The 15,711-nt window shown below is 46.3% G+C and overlaps 1 protein-coding gene across 3 annotated transcripts in view; it reads left to right on the forward strand.

Annotated features, from left to right (window-relative positions):
* Positions 1-15,711, forward strand: part of TNS3 (tensin 3) — a 1,058,399-nt gene that overhangs the window by 956,490 nt on the left and 86,198 nt on the right. For all 3 annotated transcript variants that reach the window (XM_063922694.1, XM_063922695.1, XM_063922696.1), the window contains one exon: positions 2,488-3,089. In XM_063922694.1, the coding sequence (XP_063778764.1) occupies positions 2,488-3,089 (602 nt within the window). The remainder of the gene's footprint in view (positions 1-2,487; positions 3,090-15,711) is intronic.

The raw sequence follows: 15,711 nt of genomic DNA on the forward strand, positions 1-15,711 counted from the left end.
TGGGACCCTGGATCTGGTGAGTAGAATTTATTCAACAGGTACCCCTTGGATTCTACTGGAGAAGAGGACCGACCCTCGTGTGAACATAAGGTAAGTATGTATGTATGTTTGTGTGGATGTATGTAATAAAACTTAACTTTCAAGGTGTGTGTGTATTGTCTTTTTTTGGGTATTTTTTTAGTAGTACTACAGGTACCAGCGGGCCCGTTTTTCCACCGCATGCTGGTACTTGTGGTTCTCCAAGTACCAGCATGCGGGGGAGGCTTGCTGGGCCTTGTAGTACTGCTACTAAAAACAATATCTTGTCATTTTCACAAAAGGCTATCAGCCCCCCATCCGCAGCCAATTGGATGGGGGGGACAGCCTCGGGCTTCACCCCTGGCCCTTGGGTGGCTGGGGGGGGGACCCCTTGATTGAAGGGGTCCCCACTCCCCCAGGGTACCCCGGCCAGGGGTGACTAGTTGGATATTTGATGCCACGGCCGCAGGGCACTATATAAAAGTGACCCCCGGCTGTGGCATTATCTGTCCAGCTAGTGGAGCCCGGTGCTGGTTTTAAAAATACGGGGGACCCCTACTCTTTTTGTCCCCCGTATTTTTGGAACCAGGACCAGGCGCAGAGCCCGATGCTGGTTGCTTAAATATGGGGGAACCCCTGTCAATTTTTTTCCCATATTTCTGCAACCAGGATCGGCTCAAAGAGCCCGAGGCTGGTTATGCTTAGGAGGGGGGACCCCACGCAATTTTTTTTGAGAAAATAATCACTTTCCCACCCCTTCCCACTGATATACATGCACGGATCTCATGGATCCGTGCATGCCTATCCAATCACGGATAAAAAAAGCAGGTCTGTTTTTTTTAAGCACTTTTTTACGAGTTGTAATTTTTCACGGCAGTGTTTTTTTTTTTTTTTTGCTTTGCACTTCTTAGTAAATGACCGAGATTCATACTTAAACAGCCGCGTTTTGACCGATGGTGTATTCATTCGTGATTTTTTCCTAGGACTTCCAAATATTACGAATGCCCTCATCACTGCCGTGATTTGAGTTTAGTAAATTACCGAGATGACACTTTGATGAAAAAACGGCATCTCGGTCAAAATCGGGACCTTAGTAAATTTACCCCTGTGTGTGCCCCCGAGGACCGAGTTTGAGAACCTCTGCTCTAACACATCTGCACATGCGGATACCTCTAAAAAAAAAAATGATGCCAGCACCTTTGCCAAGTTATTTCTCTACGTCCCATGCACTTATCTCTGCAGTGGTTGTGGAAAGGTATGAGCGGTATGGGCCTCCCTTGACTCAGGCCTGTTTGTATTGCACCCATTATGAATACACCCCTGCTAAGTCTACCAGTTTTCCCTTCACTTGAGCCTCTTTCTTTTGTATGTATGAACAAATAAAAAAAAAAATGGTGCCATTTCATCCTGGACAACTCAGTCAAAAGCTGAACTATAGGTAAAGTGGAGCTTATACATTTCTATCAACCCCCCTTACACCCCACCCCCCTTCTGAATTTTCCTGCTCATTAATAAAGCCACAATAACAGCAATCTTTCACGCCTGCCCTCCATTCAGTCAGTATCATTTTCACCTGTGCGATGTCCCCTAAATATGCCTGTTCTTTACAGAGGGTTGCACAGCTACATGTGTCCTTATTCATCTAGCCTCAAATTGTGCCAAATAACACTGTTTGGCCTTGTACAAAAGATGTGACTTAACAGAGTCGTGTCCCATCACTCAGTATTTTTATTGAATTTGCATCTTTTCCCATTTGTAATGCAATAAAAGTATAACATATGCCTACCCTGTACACCAGTAGTCGATTTGTTCTTTATACCAGTGCAAAAAAGACATTAATATGAGACTGAGGGCCGATGTGACTGAGCCACACCATGTGTCCTAACGCACAACATTGTGCGAGAAAAGTACGAATTCTAAGCCCCAGTACTCTACAATCCTATTTGTATCTGCTGCATTGCGAAAAAGAAGCTAATCTGCGGCAATCTGAAACTTTATAGCACAAAACAGCTGAATAGGGGCACATTTGTAATTCAGTATCAGAATGGATTCAGTATGATTTACCAGCGGACGGGATGCCGTCCTTCAATATACCGTCGGCAGCATCCCTGGCCGGCAGCATGCTGGCAGCGGGCCGAGTGCGAAAAGAGTCCCCTTGCGGGCTCGCTGCGCTGGCCACAGGTTCTGTTCCCACTCTGTGGGTGTCATGGACATCCACAGCTGGGAATAGTCCTGTTGCGCCAGTATTCCGGCTGACGGGATTCCGGCGTTAGTATCCTGAACGCCGGGATCCCGACAGCCGGCAAATTAAACATATACCATCAGAATATCCTGCCTAGATGATTAATGTTTCTTGTTAAGTAGCATTTATATTCTGTTATCCTTAAGTTCAGTATTGAATTACTACCAACATTTTGGCTTTTTAGAATTTGAATATAACTGACTATTTTTATTCTTTTTTTCCTATAGCATTTCAGAAGTTGAACATTTATGGAATGAAAATGCAACAAAACCTTTGTTTGCCTATCAATCTTCATTAAAGAGCAGAAGCAGGTCACCAGTAAGTGGTCTGCAGTCATCAGGGTTTCTGAACTCTGAGAGATCAATACTAACCAAAGAGTCCCCATCTGGGCTTCAGGCTCTTGCAATAAACAGTCAGGATTGTGCACCTACTGATCTACCAGAGAACTCTTCAAGCAAAAATAAGCAGGCATATCTGAACTTTGAGAGTCATGTTACTGCCAGCAATAGTCCTCTGGTAGATGAGAAACATGTATCTTTTTTCTCAGGTGAAAATGGTTCCCCTAAAACCATAAGAACACAGTTTTCCATGGACAATAACAGCTCACAAAGCCAAGGCAGTCCGGTTCTACACCATGTAGTAAAAAGTCTTCATTCACAGCCCCCTCTACCTGAGAAAAAGAGAATTTCTGAAGGGGAAAGATCATTTGGCTCTGTTTCTCCGTCTTCAAGTGGCTTCTCAAGTCCACACAGCGGCAGTACAATCAGCATTCCATTTCCCAATGTGCTGCCTGATTTCTCAAAAGTTCTAAGTGAATCTCCTCTCCCAGGTAAAGAGAAAAATAAATGATTTAATTTAATTTATCGAGTACAATTTATATAATGTCCTGTGATTAGTAAAGAGAATAGGTTTACGTTTAGAACTCTAAGCAATTTTATAATTATTACCAATTTATTTTCTGTTTTATACTATGGGGGTATTCAGTGGTGCAAGTAGAAATAATTCCTTAGTGGTACAGTGGTTGCACGCCGAAGGCGTGCAAAAAAATGGGCATGGTCACATGCCACAAGGGGCGTGTTAACTAAAAAAAAATGGGGGCTTGTCAACATGACACTCCACCCATTTTTCGTCACTCTGTGATCATTCCTTTCCATTCCAAATGCACCTTACCTATATGGTGGTTTCTCACAATGGGGAACCTCTGAAGAAATGTATCCTCCCAGAAGCGTCTTCAGACGGTATTCACTATATATGTAGAAAGTCACATGATCCGGAAGATGCTTGTTTCTGTAGGAATATAACTAAAGTCATCGTCATACCACAGAGGTTCCAGCAGACTCATGCCAGCCACCTGCGTGTCTCAGCCACACCATCATATCCCCCCTGCAACTTTCAGCCACACCATCATGTCCCCCCTGCATCTCTCAGCCATACCATCATCTCCACCCTGCATCTCTTAGCCACACCATCATCTCCCCCTGCGTCTTTCAGCCACACCATCATCTTCTCCACTACGTCTCCCAGCCATACCATCAACTTCCCCTGCATCTCTCAGCTACACCATCATCTCCCCCTGCTTCTCCCAGCCACATTTTCCTTGACTCTGTGTCTCTCAGCCTGCCCACCTCACTCTGAGTCCTTCAGCCTCCCCCTCCCTTTATTCTGTGTCTCTCAGCCTGCCCTCCGTTCACTGTGTCTTTCAGCCTACCCTCTTCACTCTGAGTTCTACAGCCTTCTCTTCACAAAGTGATGCCAGGCGCCGCAAGAAAAACAGAGAACGGGGTATTTTTCGCTGCAGACAGGCCAGGCAGAGTGCCACGTCAGCATGGCGCTCCCGCCTCCCAGCAGTCCTGGCAAAGTGGGAGGTGGCCACCGCAGTAATGATGGGGCGGGTCACAAACAAACTGCAAAATGTGCGGCAGACAGTACGGCATACCCGCTGCCCGAGCATGCCCACACCCTTGCACCACTGCCGGGGCCATCACAGACATGAGGGACGGCAGCAGTGAGTATTGTCCCATGCTCTGGCTAGCAGGGACATGAGGTTTAGAATACTGCGGTCCCCAGTGCCTTTATCGTTCTACCCTGCCTCACAGAGCACATAGCGCTACACAATGCTACAGCGCTGCTTCCACCTGCGGTGACCAACACTGTCAGCACAGGAAGGCTTCCACTTGCCTTTTGAAATTAGGGAGTCCAGACGCTAGTGGGGAAGGGGACGGAGCTATGCAAACTATCTCCGTACTTCTCAGACAGCCGTGAGAGGGCATCTCCGCGGCTTCAGTGGGTCACAGGTGCACTGCAGTGCAAAGTGTTCGGGCGGTACGGTGTACTCACTGCCAAATTAAGGGTACGCCGTACATGAGCATACCCACATGCTTGCACCACTGTGTGTGTAAGTGTGTGTGTGTGTGCGTGTGTGTGCGTGTGTGTGTGTGTATATATATATCTCCTCTGGCACAAAACAAGCAGCGCACTGATTTCAAAATTGATATTTCACTGCATCACAAAGTTATCCCAACGTTTTGGGGCATATATATATATATATATATATATATATATATATATAAAACAAATTTACACTCCGGCACTCGGCACTGCCCCTGCTATGGGGCTGGCTTGCTCGGGTGCCTTCCTCCAGGGATGAGACCCTTGCATATATTCACATGGAAAAATGAGGCGGCACTCAGAGTCTTGGAATCACAAAAAAAACGTGTAATAGTGCGTATCAACGTTTCGGGGTCTCCCCCTTCGTCAGGATTAGTGCATTACATAAAACAATGTGTTTAAATAAGACTTACCCCACCAGAAGAACATGCCCTCTGGCGTCTGCCGCTGGCCGCGCCATTTCGGTCTCTAGTCTGACGCCACGAGCGTCTCACCGGAAGTGACATGCCGGCGCCGGGAGGCGCGTCCATGGCAACGCTGCCTAGCAACAAAAAAGCATATACACAACTTTCGTGAAACAGCAGCGTAAACAATATAGCTCAAGGCACGGCAGAGTGGCAAATCATGTTACAAGATTTACTATATATCGCATTTAAAGTGCTTTACACGAGTAAAGGGGAATATGGTGGTCTCAGTAATCTTAAACAGCATTCTAGGATCGCACAGTAGTTTTTACAATATTTGACATTTTTGATAGTATGCAGGGGTTTAGCCTTTAATATGCCTTTTTCACGTTGTGTTTCACTGTAAAGAGTTTTATTATATAAATGTATTTTTTATATAGCACATTAGAAGCACTTTAAATGTGATATATAGTAAATCTTGTAACATGATTTGCCACTCCGCCGTGTCTTGAGCTATATTGTTCACGCCGCTGTTTCACGAAAGTTGTGTATATGCTTTTTTGTTGCTAGGCAGCGTTGCCATGGACGCGCCTCCTGTGAGATGCTCGTGACGTCAGACTGGAGACCGGGATGGCGCGGCCAGCGGCACACTCCAGAGGGGATGTTCTTCTTGAGGGGTAAGTCTTATTTAAACACATTGTTTTATGTAATGCACTAATCCTGACGAAGGGGGAGACCCCAAAACGTTGATCCGCACTGTTACACGTTTTTTTTGTGATTCCAAGACTCTGAGTGCCGCCTCATTTTTCCATGTGAATATATATATTCACACAAGGATCACACACACGGGAACTCAGATGAACATTTTCAGTGTTTATTTGGAACAGCAGGTCAGCACACAGCAAGTTACATCCATATGCAGTTGGTGTTACAGGCAGTAGAATACAGGCACTTTCAGCATAGCAGACTCTTGATAGGCTCCAGTGGTTCCTAGTCTAACCCACACACTCCGGCCTATCACCTGGACACTAATTGCCATCAGGAGCAAGGTGACTTTTCCCTGGAAACCCTTATATTAGGAAATCCCTGGTGCTGCTGATCACACACCTGGGATTCTGCTACTGCTTCCAAAACTTGGTCTGGATCCTCCACATTACTTTTACATGGAAACATGCTGTCTCTGCCACACTCCTCTGCCCTTAGCTTCAACCACCCTGGTAAAGCGACAATATTTTCAGGCGAGCTCTCTGCCTCATCCTGTGTCCTCCACCCAGGTACACAGCCTTCCACCACCTTCCGGAGGTCACCAACCTCGCCTTCTTCCTCCTCATCTAGCTTCACCATAGGGTTGCTTGGAGGAACAAGACCTACAAACCTCATGGAAAGGGCATCAGCATTGAGGTGCTGTTTCCCCAGACGATGCCTCACCTCAAACTTAAATGGCTGCAAAGCCAAAAACCAACGAGCCACACTCTTTGTTTGTATGCATCCACTGTAAGGGTGCATGGTCTGTGACCAACAAAAACTCTCGTCCCAATAAATAATACCTTAGTGACTCAACTGCCCATTTAATGGCCAAGCACTCCAGCTCTACAGTTGAGTACCTGCGCTCCCTGGGCAATAATTTACGGCTAAGGTAGAGGATGGGCTTCTTCTTTCCATCTACCTCTTGGGATAGGACTGCACCTAATCCTGTCCAAGAGGCATCCGTTTGTAACACAAATTGCTTTTTAAAGTCAGAAGCTTGTAAGAGAGGCTCAGTACACAAAGTTCGTCTTAAATCCTGCCAACTAGTTTCCACTGGTCTAGACCACGTTATCTTGTCTGGGAATTGTTTTTTTAAGACATTCGGTTAGTGGAGCCGCTCTAGCGGCGAAATCTCAAATGAACCTGCGATAATATCCGACCAAACCAAGAAATGTCCAAAGTTGTGATTTACATTTAGGTCTAGACCAGGTGTGGACTGCTTCGACCTTACTAGGCTGAGATTTAACCTGTCCTCTGCTCACAATGTACCCCAAATACTTGGCCTCAATCATACCAATGGCACATTTCTCAGGGTTGGCGGTAAACCCGTGTGCCCGTAGAGATTGTAAAATGGCTTCTACCTTTGGTAGGTGTGACTCCCAGTCAGAGCTGAAAATAACAATGTCATCTAAATATGCAGTCGCATATTCCCTGTGCGGCCGCAGCAACTTATTCATAGCTCTCTGGAAGGTTGCTGGGGCACCATACAAACCAAATGGGAGCATTTTATATTGGAATAAGCCTTCTGGAGTAGAGAACGCTGTTTTTGCCTTAGCAGCTTCTGTTAACGGAATTTGCCAATAACCTTTTGTTAAATCAAGTGTAGTGAGATATTGACTATTGGCAAAATTTTCTACCAACTCATCAACCCGGGGCATAAGGTAAGAATCAAACCGGGACACTTGATTTAATTTTCGGAAGTCATTGCAGAACAGTAAGGCACCTGAAGGCTTCGCTACTAGGACAATTGGATTATTCCACTCACTGGTGGATTCCTCTATAACCCCTAGGCATAACATCTCTTCCACCTCCTGCTTTACCGCTGCCCGCTTCGCTTCGGATATACGATATGGCCTTTGTTTAATGACCACCCCAGGTGGAGTCACAACATCATTTTGGATGATCTGTGTCTTTCCCAGAATGGCAGAAAACACATCTTGGTAGCGTTTCGTCAAGTTCACCACTTCCCGTTTCTGTTCAGGAGTAAGCGTGACTTCCATGGGTACCTGGCATTCTGAAATCTTTTTAGCTACCAAAGTGGTCTGATTGTCAGTTTCCTTCCAGGGTTTTAACAGGTTTACATGGTAGACTTGTACCTCCCTCCTTTTACCCTCCTGTCGGACCCTGTAATTAACTGGTCCCACTGCCTCAATGATCTCATAGGGGCCCCGCCATTGTGCATACATCTTGCTTTCTATGGTGGACACCAGCACTAACACTTTATCTCCCGGATTAAAGGACCGGTTAACTGATGTGACGTCATACCTCTGTTTCTGATGTTGTTGGGACCTTTCCATGTGTTTGTTCAGTAGTGGCGCAATCTGCCTTAGATGACCGTATAACTGGTCCACAAACTGAACGACATTAGGGTCCTGGCATGGTTGTTCTTCCCACCCTTCTTTTAAGAGATCTCGAATTCCTCTGGGCTGTCTCCCATAGATTAGTTTAAAGGGACTAAACCCTGTAGAGGATTGGGGTACCTCTCTGACCGCAAACATCAAGTAAGGTAGGAGCGGATCCCAATCTAATTTTTCTTGTGACACTGCGCTCTTTATAATTTGCTTAAGGGTTTTATTAAATCTTTCTACCAGGCCATCTGTCGGTGGGTGGTACACCGAGGTGGTAATCCTGTCTAGGTTTTGCAACCAACATAAATCTTTCATGAGTTTAGACATGATAGGTGTACCTTGATCCGTTAGGACCTCTTTCGGTATTCCTAACCGGGTATACATGGTTAGTAGTTCTCTGGCAATAGTGCTAGATTTCATATTGCACAGGGGTATGGACTCTGGGTACCTGGTAGCATAATCAACTACCACCGATATGTATTGTTGCCCTCGAGCAGATTTTTCCACTTGCCCTATCAGATCCATACCAATCCGCTCAAAAGGTACGGAAATTATAGGGAGGGGTACCAGTGAAACTCTAAACTCTGGCCGTGGGGCTGTTCTCTGACAGACTAGGCATTCCTGACAATACTGTACCTCTTAACGGAAGCATAGATGCCGGACCAAAAGAACCTTAACTTGATGCGTTGGAGTGTTTTCTCCTCCCATAGATGGCCACCCCACAAATGCGTATGGGCAGCTTCGAACACCAACTGCTCCAGTTTTCGGGGCTGATCTACCCTTTTCCCTTGTAAAGTAGTGACACGGTATAGCAAGTCATTTTTCAAAACACAGGGGTCTATTTACTAAGCCTTGGGTGGAGATAAAGTCGCAGGAGATAAAGTACCAGCCAATCGGCTGCTAACTATAATTTTTTCAAACCCAGCCTGTGACATGGCAGTTAGGAGCTGATTGGCTGGGACTTTATCGCCGTCAGATTTATCTCCATCCAAGGCTTAGTAAATAGACCCCAAAATATGGTACACCCTCTGATGGTAAAGCATCAATTACCCTGCTTTTAACTACTTTAACAGTCTCAAAGGCGTGTACCAAATTGCTGTCATCGCGTTGATCTCTCCCAAAGTCCTGCAGTGATATCTTCTCACCAACTGGGTTCCAATGGGCCTTGGACTCAGTCTCTTGGGGTGGTTTGGGAACGGCAACCTCTCTCCCGGATGCTAAACTTTGGTAGTCTCTGGCTCCTGAGTTGTTTCAGTGGTTGACAGTTTGTTGGTAGCATTCCAGGTAACCAGCTCCTGTAGCAACGGAAAGTCCCGGCCCAGGATCAGCGGATACGAGTGCCTGAAGGTCACCGCCACTATCCACCTTTAACGACCAACTTTGAATGGTCAGGGGTAAGTAGACCCGTGGGCATTCCTCCACATCACCGTGGATGCACAACACCCTGACAGGAGGCTGTACCTTGTCTGCTCCCGGAGGATCCACATTGGCCGCGACAATGGTGAGCTCACTGCCGGTATCTACCAGGGCCCAAATCTCCCGGTTTTCCACCTGTACCAGCACCCGGAACAGGGAGGACTCTGCTTGGGATACCCCCGCCGCCGCCATGCTGAACAACGGCTGAGCCGTTTTCCCTGCGTTGCAATCCATCGGATCGCCCTGTTTCGGGCAGTCCCGCCGCACATGACTAGGCTCGCCGCACACAAAACACACCAAGGGAGGCGGAGCCTTTGGTTTAACTACTGGGACCTGAGTGCTGGGTTTGGGTGTTGGCCTGTATCCTGACCTGGCTTTATTCAGCTTTCCCAGCGTCAGGTGCCGCTCAATCACCACTGCCAACTCCTCAAATGTCTGGGGGGCAGCTTGAAGGGCCCACTGCTGCACCATGCGGTTTAACACCCACATAGGCTGCTCCAGTGTGACTATTTACACAATCTGTACTGCAGAGTTCTTATCCGGCTACAACCAGGCCCTTGCCAGTCAGGCTAGTTTGGCCAGCTGAATCCTGGGAGGCTCAGAGCCCTCGAGCCGCCAGTAATGGAATTCTTGAGCTTTGCTGGGCCCCGTCACTCCAATCCTATCCAATATACAGTAGCCTTTTTCAGGCCAGGATAGGAACGTGCCTCAGCCACAGTCATGTCCACATACGCCCGCTGTGCCTGCCCTGTTAAACAGGGAGCAAGCCTGTCAGACCATTCCTCTGCAGGCCATCCCAACCGCGTGGCCGTGCGCTCAAGCGTGCAAAAGAATGCTGGGGTTCCTTCAATAGCCTTTCCCGCTCTGGCTCAGATTATTTTAGCGCTTTTAACTCATCACACAACATTTGAATTTGAGTTTGTTGTCTTTCAGCCTGGGTTCATTGGGCCTCATGTAACATTTGAATCTGGGTTTGTTGCCCAGCTATCTGGGTTTGTTGCCCCTCATGTAACATTTGAATCTGGGTTTGTTGCCCAGCTGCAAGTTCAGCAAATTGTTTTAGCAATTCCTCCATATTGCCCTGCGTGGCCCCTTTAAGAACAAATCTAGGAGGTTTAATATAATATGCCAGGCTTATCAAACAGTCCGAGCTGACACCCACCTACTTTGCTGGCTATTTAACACATAACAGCAGACAGTATGCCTATAATGCTATGTCCCTTAATGCTATGTCCCTTTAAGGCTGCCACTTGTACTGCATAACTAGAGATGAAAAAAAGAAAAGGAAAAAACTTGCAGTTTAAACACCGGTATGCTTACCCACAGTTTCTGCTGTACACAGTGTCCTTGCTCGCATTCTCCACCACTTGTGACAAGGATCACACACACGGGAACTCAGATGAACATTTTCGGTGTTTATTTGGAACAGCAGGTCAGCACACAGCAAGTTACATCCATATGCAGTTGGTGTTACAGGCGGTAGCTTGCAGGCACTTTCAGTATAGCAGACTCTTAATAGGCTCCAGTGGTCCCTAGTCTCACCCACACACCCCGGCCTATCACCTGGACACTAATTGCCATCAGGAGCAAGGTGAGTCTGCCCTGGAAACCCTTATTTCAGGAAATCCCTGGTGCTGCTGATCACACACCTGGGATTCTGCTATAGCTTCCAAAACCTGGTCTGGATCCTCCACATTACTTTCACATGGAAACATGCTGTCTCTGCCAATATATATATATATATATATATATATATTTTATACATACAAACACATACCTCCCAACATGACTTTTCTCTTAATCTATGATTGCCAGCACCTGTGGTGATACACCTTTCTTATCCATTAGCCTGTTCAACACAGGTGCCAGCAATCATACAGTAAGAGGGAAGTCCAGAAGCAGAGCATTGTGTCCCTCCTGGAGAGGGTCATGTTGGGAGGTATGCAAACAGAAAATTCAGCACTCACCAAAGCAAGCTCACTTATCCTCCTTTGTGAGGATAAGTGAGTTTGCTTTGGTGAGTGCTGAATTTTCTGTTTGTATATATTTAAGTAGGTGGCCATGGACTACATGCACCCCACCCTATGAGTGGTGAGTGCAGACATTGCACCTCGCTTCTGGGGTGGTGAGTGCTGTGGTTTTATATTTGTTTGTGTGTGTATATATATATATATATATATATATATAGTCATTTGCGGACCGGCACTCCCTTAAAAATGCAGTATTGCTCCTGTGCCCTCAATCATGGATAAAACACAATATAAAAGAAGGTAGCGGCACTCAGAGGCTGTAATGGTCAAAACTTGTATTCCACAAAGATACCAACGTTTCGGGGAACAAAACGTCCCCTTTGTCAAGGTGAACAACATAGTGAAACAGAAAAAAACATACCTTAAAATACCAAAGAATCCTGCCATGTGAGCTGCGCCCGGCCGCGCTGGTCCCGGCGTCTCTCCCATCTCACAGCTGATGACGTCATCCACCATGCGGCTGGTCGTCATGGGGATCCCGGACGCAAGCCAGCCGGGCTGCGGCGTTGCAAATTATAAAGTGCACAGAAAATTAAATAACAGATCCCAGCACCTCTAGAAAAAGATATGGTCAGTGTTCATAACATACATAGCCATAGGGGTATATGCAATTCACGGCGAATCGCGGCAAATTATCGCCGTTTTTTTAATTCGACACAATTCGACAGGTGAATTCCGGCAGGTGGCTGCCGGAATTCACCATATTCAATGAAAAACGGATTCGACAGTCCCGTGGGCGAAAAACGGCCAATTTGCCGTATTTTGCCGCGAATTGAAAAAACAGGAAAAACCCGGAAAAAAATGGCGTGGGGTCCCCCCTCCAAAGCATAACCAGCCTCGGGCTCTTCGAGCTGGTCCTGATTTTAAAAATCCGGGGTCAAAATTGACAGCGGATCCCCCGTATTTTTAAAACCAGCACCGGGCTCTGCGCCTGATGCTGGTGCAAAAAATACGGGGGACAAAACGAGTAGGGGTCCCCCGTATTTTTTACACCAGCATCGGGCTCCACTAGCTGGACAGATAATGCCACAGCCGGGGGTCACTTTTATACAGTGCCCTGCGGCCGTGGCATTAAATATCCAACTAGTCACCCCTGGCCGGGGTACCCTGGGGGAGTGGGGACCCCTTCAATCAAGGGGTCCCCCCCAGCCACCCAAGGGCCAGGGGTGAAGCCCGAGGCTGTCCCCCCCCATCCAAGGGCTGCGGATGGGAGGCTGATAGCCTTGAGAAAAATGTCTGAATATTGTTTTTTCCAGTAGTACTACAAGTCCCAGCAAGCCTCCCCCGCAAGCTGGTACTTGGAGAACCACAAGTACCAGCATGCGGGAGAAAAACGGGCCCGCTGGTACCTGTAGTACTACTGGAAAAAAAATACCCAAATAAAAACAGGACACACACACCGTGACAAGTACAACTTTATTACATACTATTAAATTTATTATTTATTTATTAAATACCCATATCATGCGCATGATCGCCGGAGCGATCTTACGCAATTTGCGGATATGTGCACGTACGGCGGACTGTGTGCACGAGCAGCGGGCATGTGCATAGGGGTTAGTACAAGACATATGCATTATGATATTCTTCGACTTTGACAGTCCACCCTTTGGCAGTCAACAATAACTGCCACTATCGGAACATTAACCAGAAAAATATACACTACAATACCTATAAATGATTGGGTGGTAGGAGGAGAGGAGTAGGCGGGAAATGTACGACCTAGTGGGATAGTAAAAGCATGTATGTATGAAATTCATGTCTGAGGGGCATGTATCATCGTGCCGTACATGTTCTAGATAAGCTTTGAGGTATTGCGAAGTATACATTAAATCCTTCTTATCCCGTATTAAGGGTCTGTAAGTGGGCCAACAAACACTACCGAGCTCTTTTCGGCTTCTTGTTCCAACAAATGGGGTGCACATTTAGTTGTTGATAAATGGAGGGGGGGAAACATGTGAATGCTAATATATGTATCTATATCACCTGTCGACTATGTATGTCACTACCTGAAGGTTGTAGAGATGAAGATAAGAAACATATCACAAATACATTCACATAATAATGTGTGCAATCATCCTTGGGTGTTGGTTGAAGTCTTGTCCGGATGGGTGTATCCTTGCTGTGGGTGGTAATCAAAGTCTTTCATGTGTCCATAAAAAGTCTTTAAAAGTCTTTAAAGTGTCTATCAAAGTCTTTAGAATATCCATCAAAGTCTGTAGAAATGTCCATCAAAATCTTTTTCCGAATGGATGTATTTTTGCTTGGGAGAAAAACAAAGGAGAAACGGGTGAAAGAAACGGACCGTGGAATCACGTCTTATCACAACATTGTCTCAATTGAAGGGTCATAAATTAAATAAGTTTGTGTGACAATGCCCCCCGCTCCTCAAACTCATCACTTTGGTACTGCGCTTGCACTGCATTAAAATCCGAACACATCTAAATATCAAACCAATCATTATGACAACTCCCAGGATATAAAGGAGAAACTTTCCTACATTCACGATAACATTTTGAGCCCATGCTCCTAAACCAGAGAACCAATTGCGTGGGTTCAACCATGAGACCCAGCCGGTCAGTTCATTACTCACAGCAGTAAGGGTAAGGTTGTGTCTCCTCCTGAACTCCCACTTCAACTGCAAGATATCGTCCATCTTTTGATCTATGACCTCGGTGGGGTCATCAGTGCTGTTTGTAATATACGTGCAACACTTCACACCATACTGAGTTGCTAGGGTGACACAATACCCGCCTGTCACCGCTGTGATGTAATTGAGAACCATCCTGTGCTGGATCAGTTCCGTTTTGTAGGCTTGCAATTCCCTCCCTGTATACCTGAAGGTGTCATCATACATCTCGGTGATATTGTCTATCAGGTTCGCTAGCGCATGAATATACCTAAAATTTATAATTCCTCTGGCGGTACGGGTGATATCTAACGCGAGTAGGAATTGAATCCCGGTGGATTCGTGGATCAAATCAGAGGCTGCGTGCTCTGTCCTATCTATAAGGTGTCTCTTAACGATGTGTTCATGGTGAGTGTCAGTGTAAGGAGCTTGAGCATTGCGGTGAACGTCTTTCATCTTATTATGGGTTATGGTCATTACTTCTGGCAACACTCTTCCAATGTAACACAATCCCTCTGAGTTTGGGGCAAGCCACTTATACGCCTTCCTCCCACATATGAAATAAGCATCATCGGGGAGAACATATGGGACAGAATATGACATTACCATATTGCAAACCTTCCAGGTGAAAAATCCTATCCCTAACTCTCTCATCTGTTCAGTACACGTATCAGGCTGTATGATATGCGCACAGTACCCTGGAGATACTTCTCCAACCCGCATGGTCCTACTTCCTAGAGTATACCTTACCGAAAATATCTTCCACCGTCGGCTATTTGGCGTATAAGTTCTGGGTCTACGGGCATTCTGTCGGCTCTGTGTGAAAATGCCATGGTTTGGTTATTCCATGTCACTTCCCAATTTCCCGGCTTTCGGGGATTGGAAATGTTGAAACATACTAAGGACCTATCCACATGATATTGGTGGAGCTTCAAACTAGGGGGCCTAGAAATATTAAATTTCTTGTCCACTGGTCTCCCACCCCTTAATTCAAATACCTCATCTATTGTTAAAGGGTACGGTACTAGTCCTGACTTGCTCTGACCTTGAGGTACTTATGAGCACACCCAGCATTCTGTTTGGTTTAAAACCTTACCCACTAATGAGTGATAGTCACTCAATGGATGACGGTCCGTGTTGATATTAAGGCTGGACTGACATCTCTGGATGCACCCGTCCTCAACTATGGCCCTCATTCCGAGTTGATCGGTCGCAAGGCGAATTTAGCAGAGTTACACACGCTAAGCCTCCGCCTACTGGGAGTGAATCTTAGCTTCTTAAAATTGCGACCGATGTATTCGCAATATTGCAATTACTAACTACTTAGCAGTTTCAGAGTAGCTCCAGACTTACTCTGCCTGTGCGATCAGTTCAGTGCTTGTCGGTCCTGGTTGACATCACAAACACACCCAGCGTTCGCCCAGGCACTCCCACCGTTTCTCCGGCCACTCCTGCGTTTTTTCCGGAAACGGTAGCGTTTTCAGCCACA

This window comes from Pseudophryne corroboree, chromosome 5, assembly GCF_028390025.1.
Source record: "Pseudophryne corroboree isolate aPseCor3 chromosome 5, aPseCor3.hap2, whole genome shotgun sequence".
Classification (NCBI taxonomy): Eukaryota; Metazoa; Chordata; class Amphibia; order Anura; family Myobatrachidae; genus Pseudophryne; species Pseudophryne corroboree.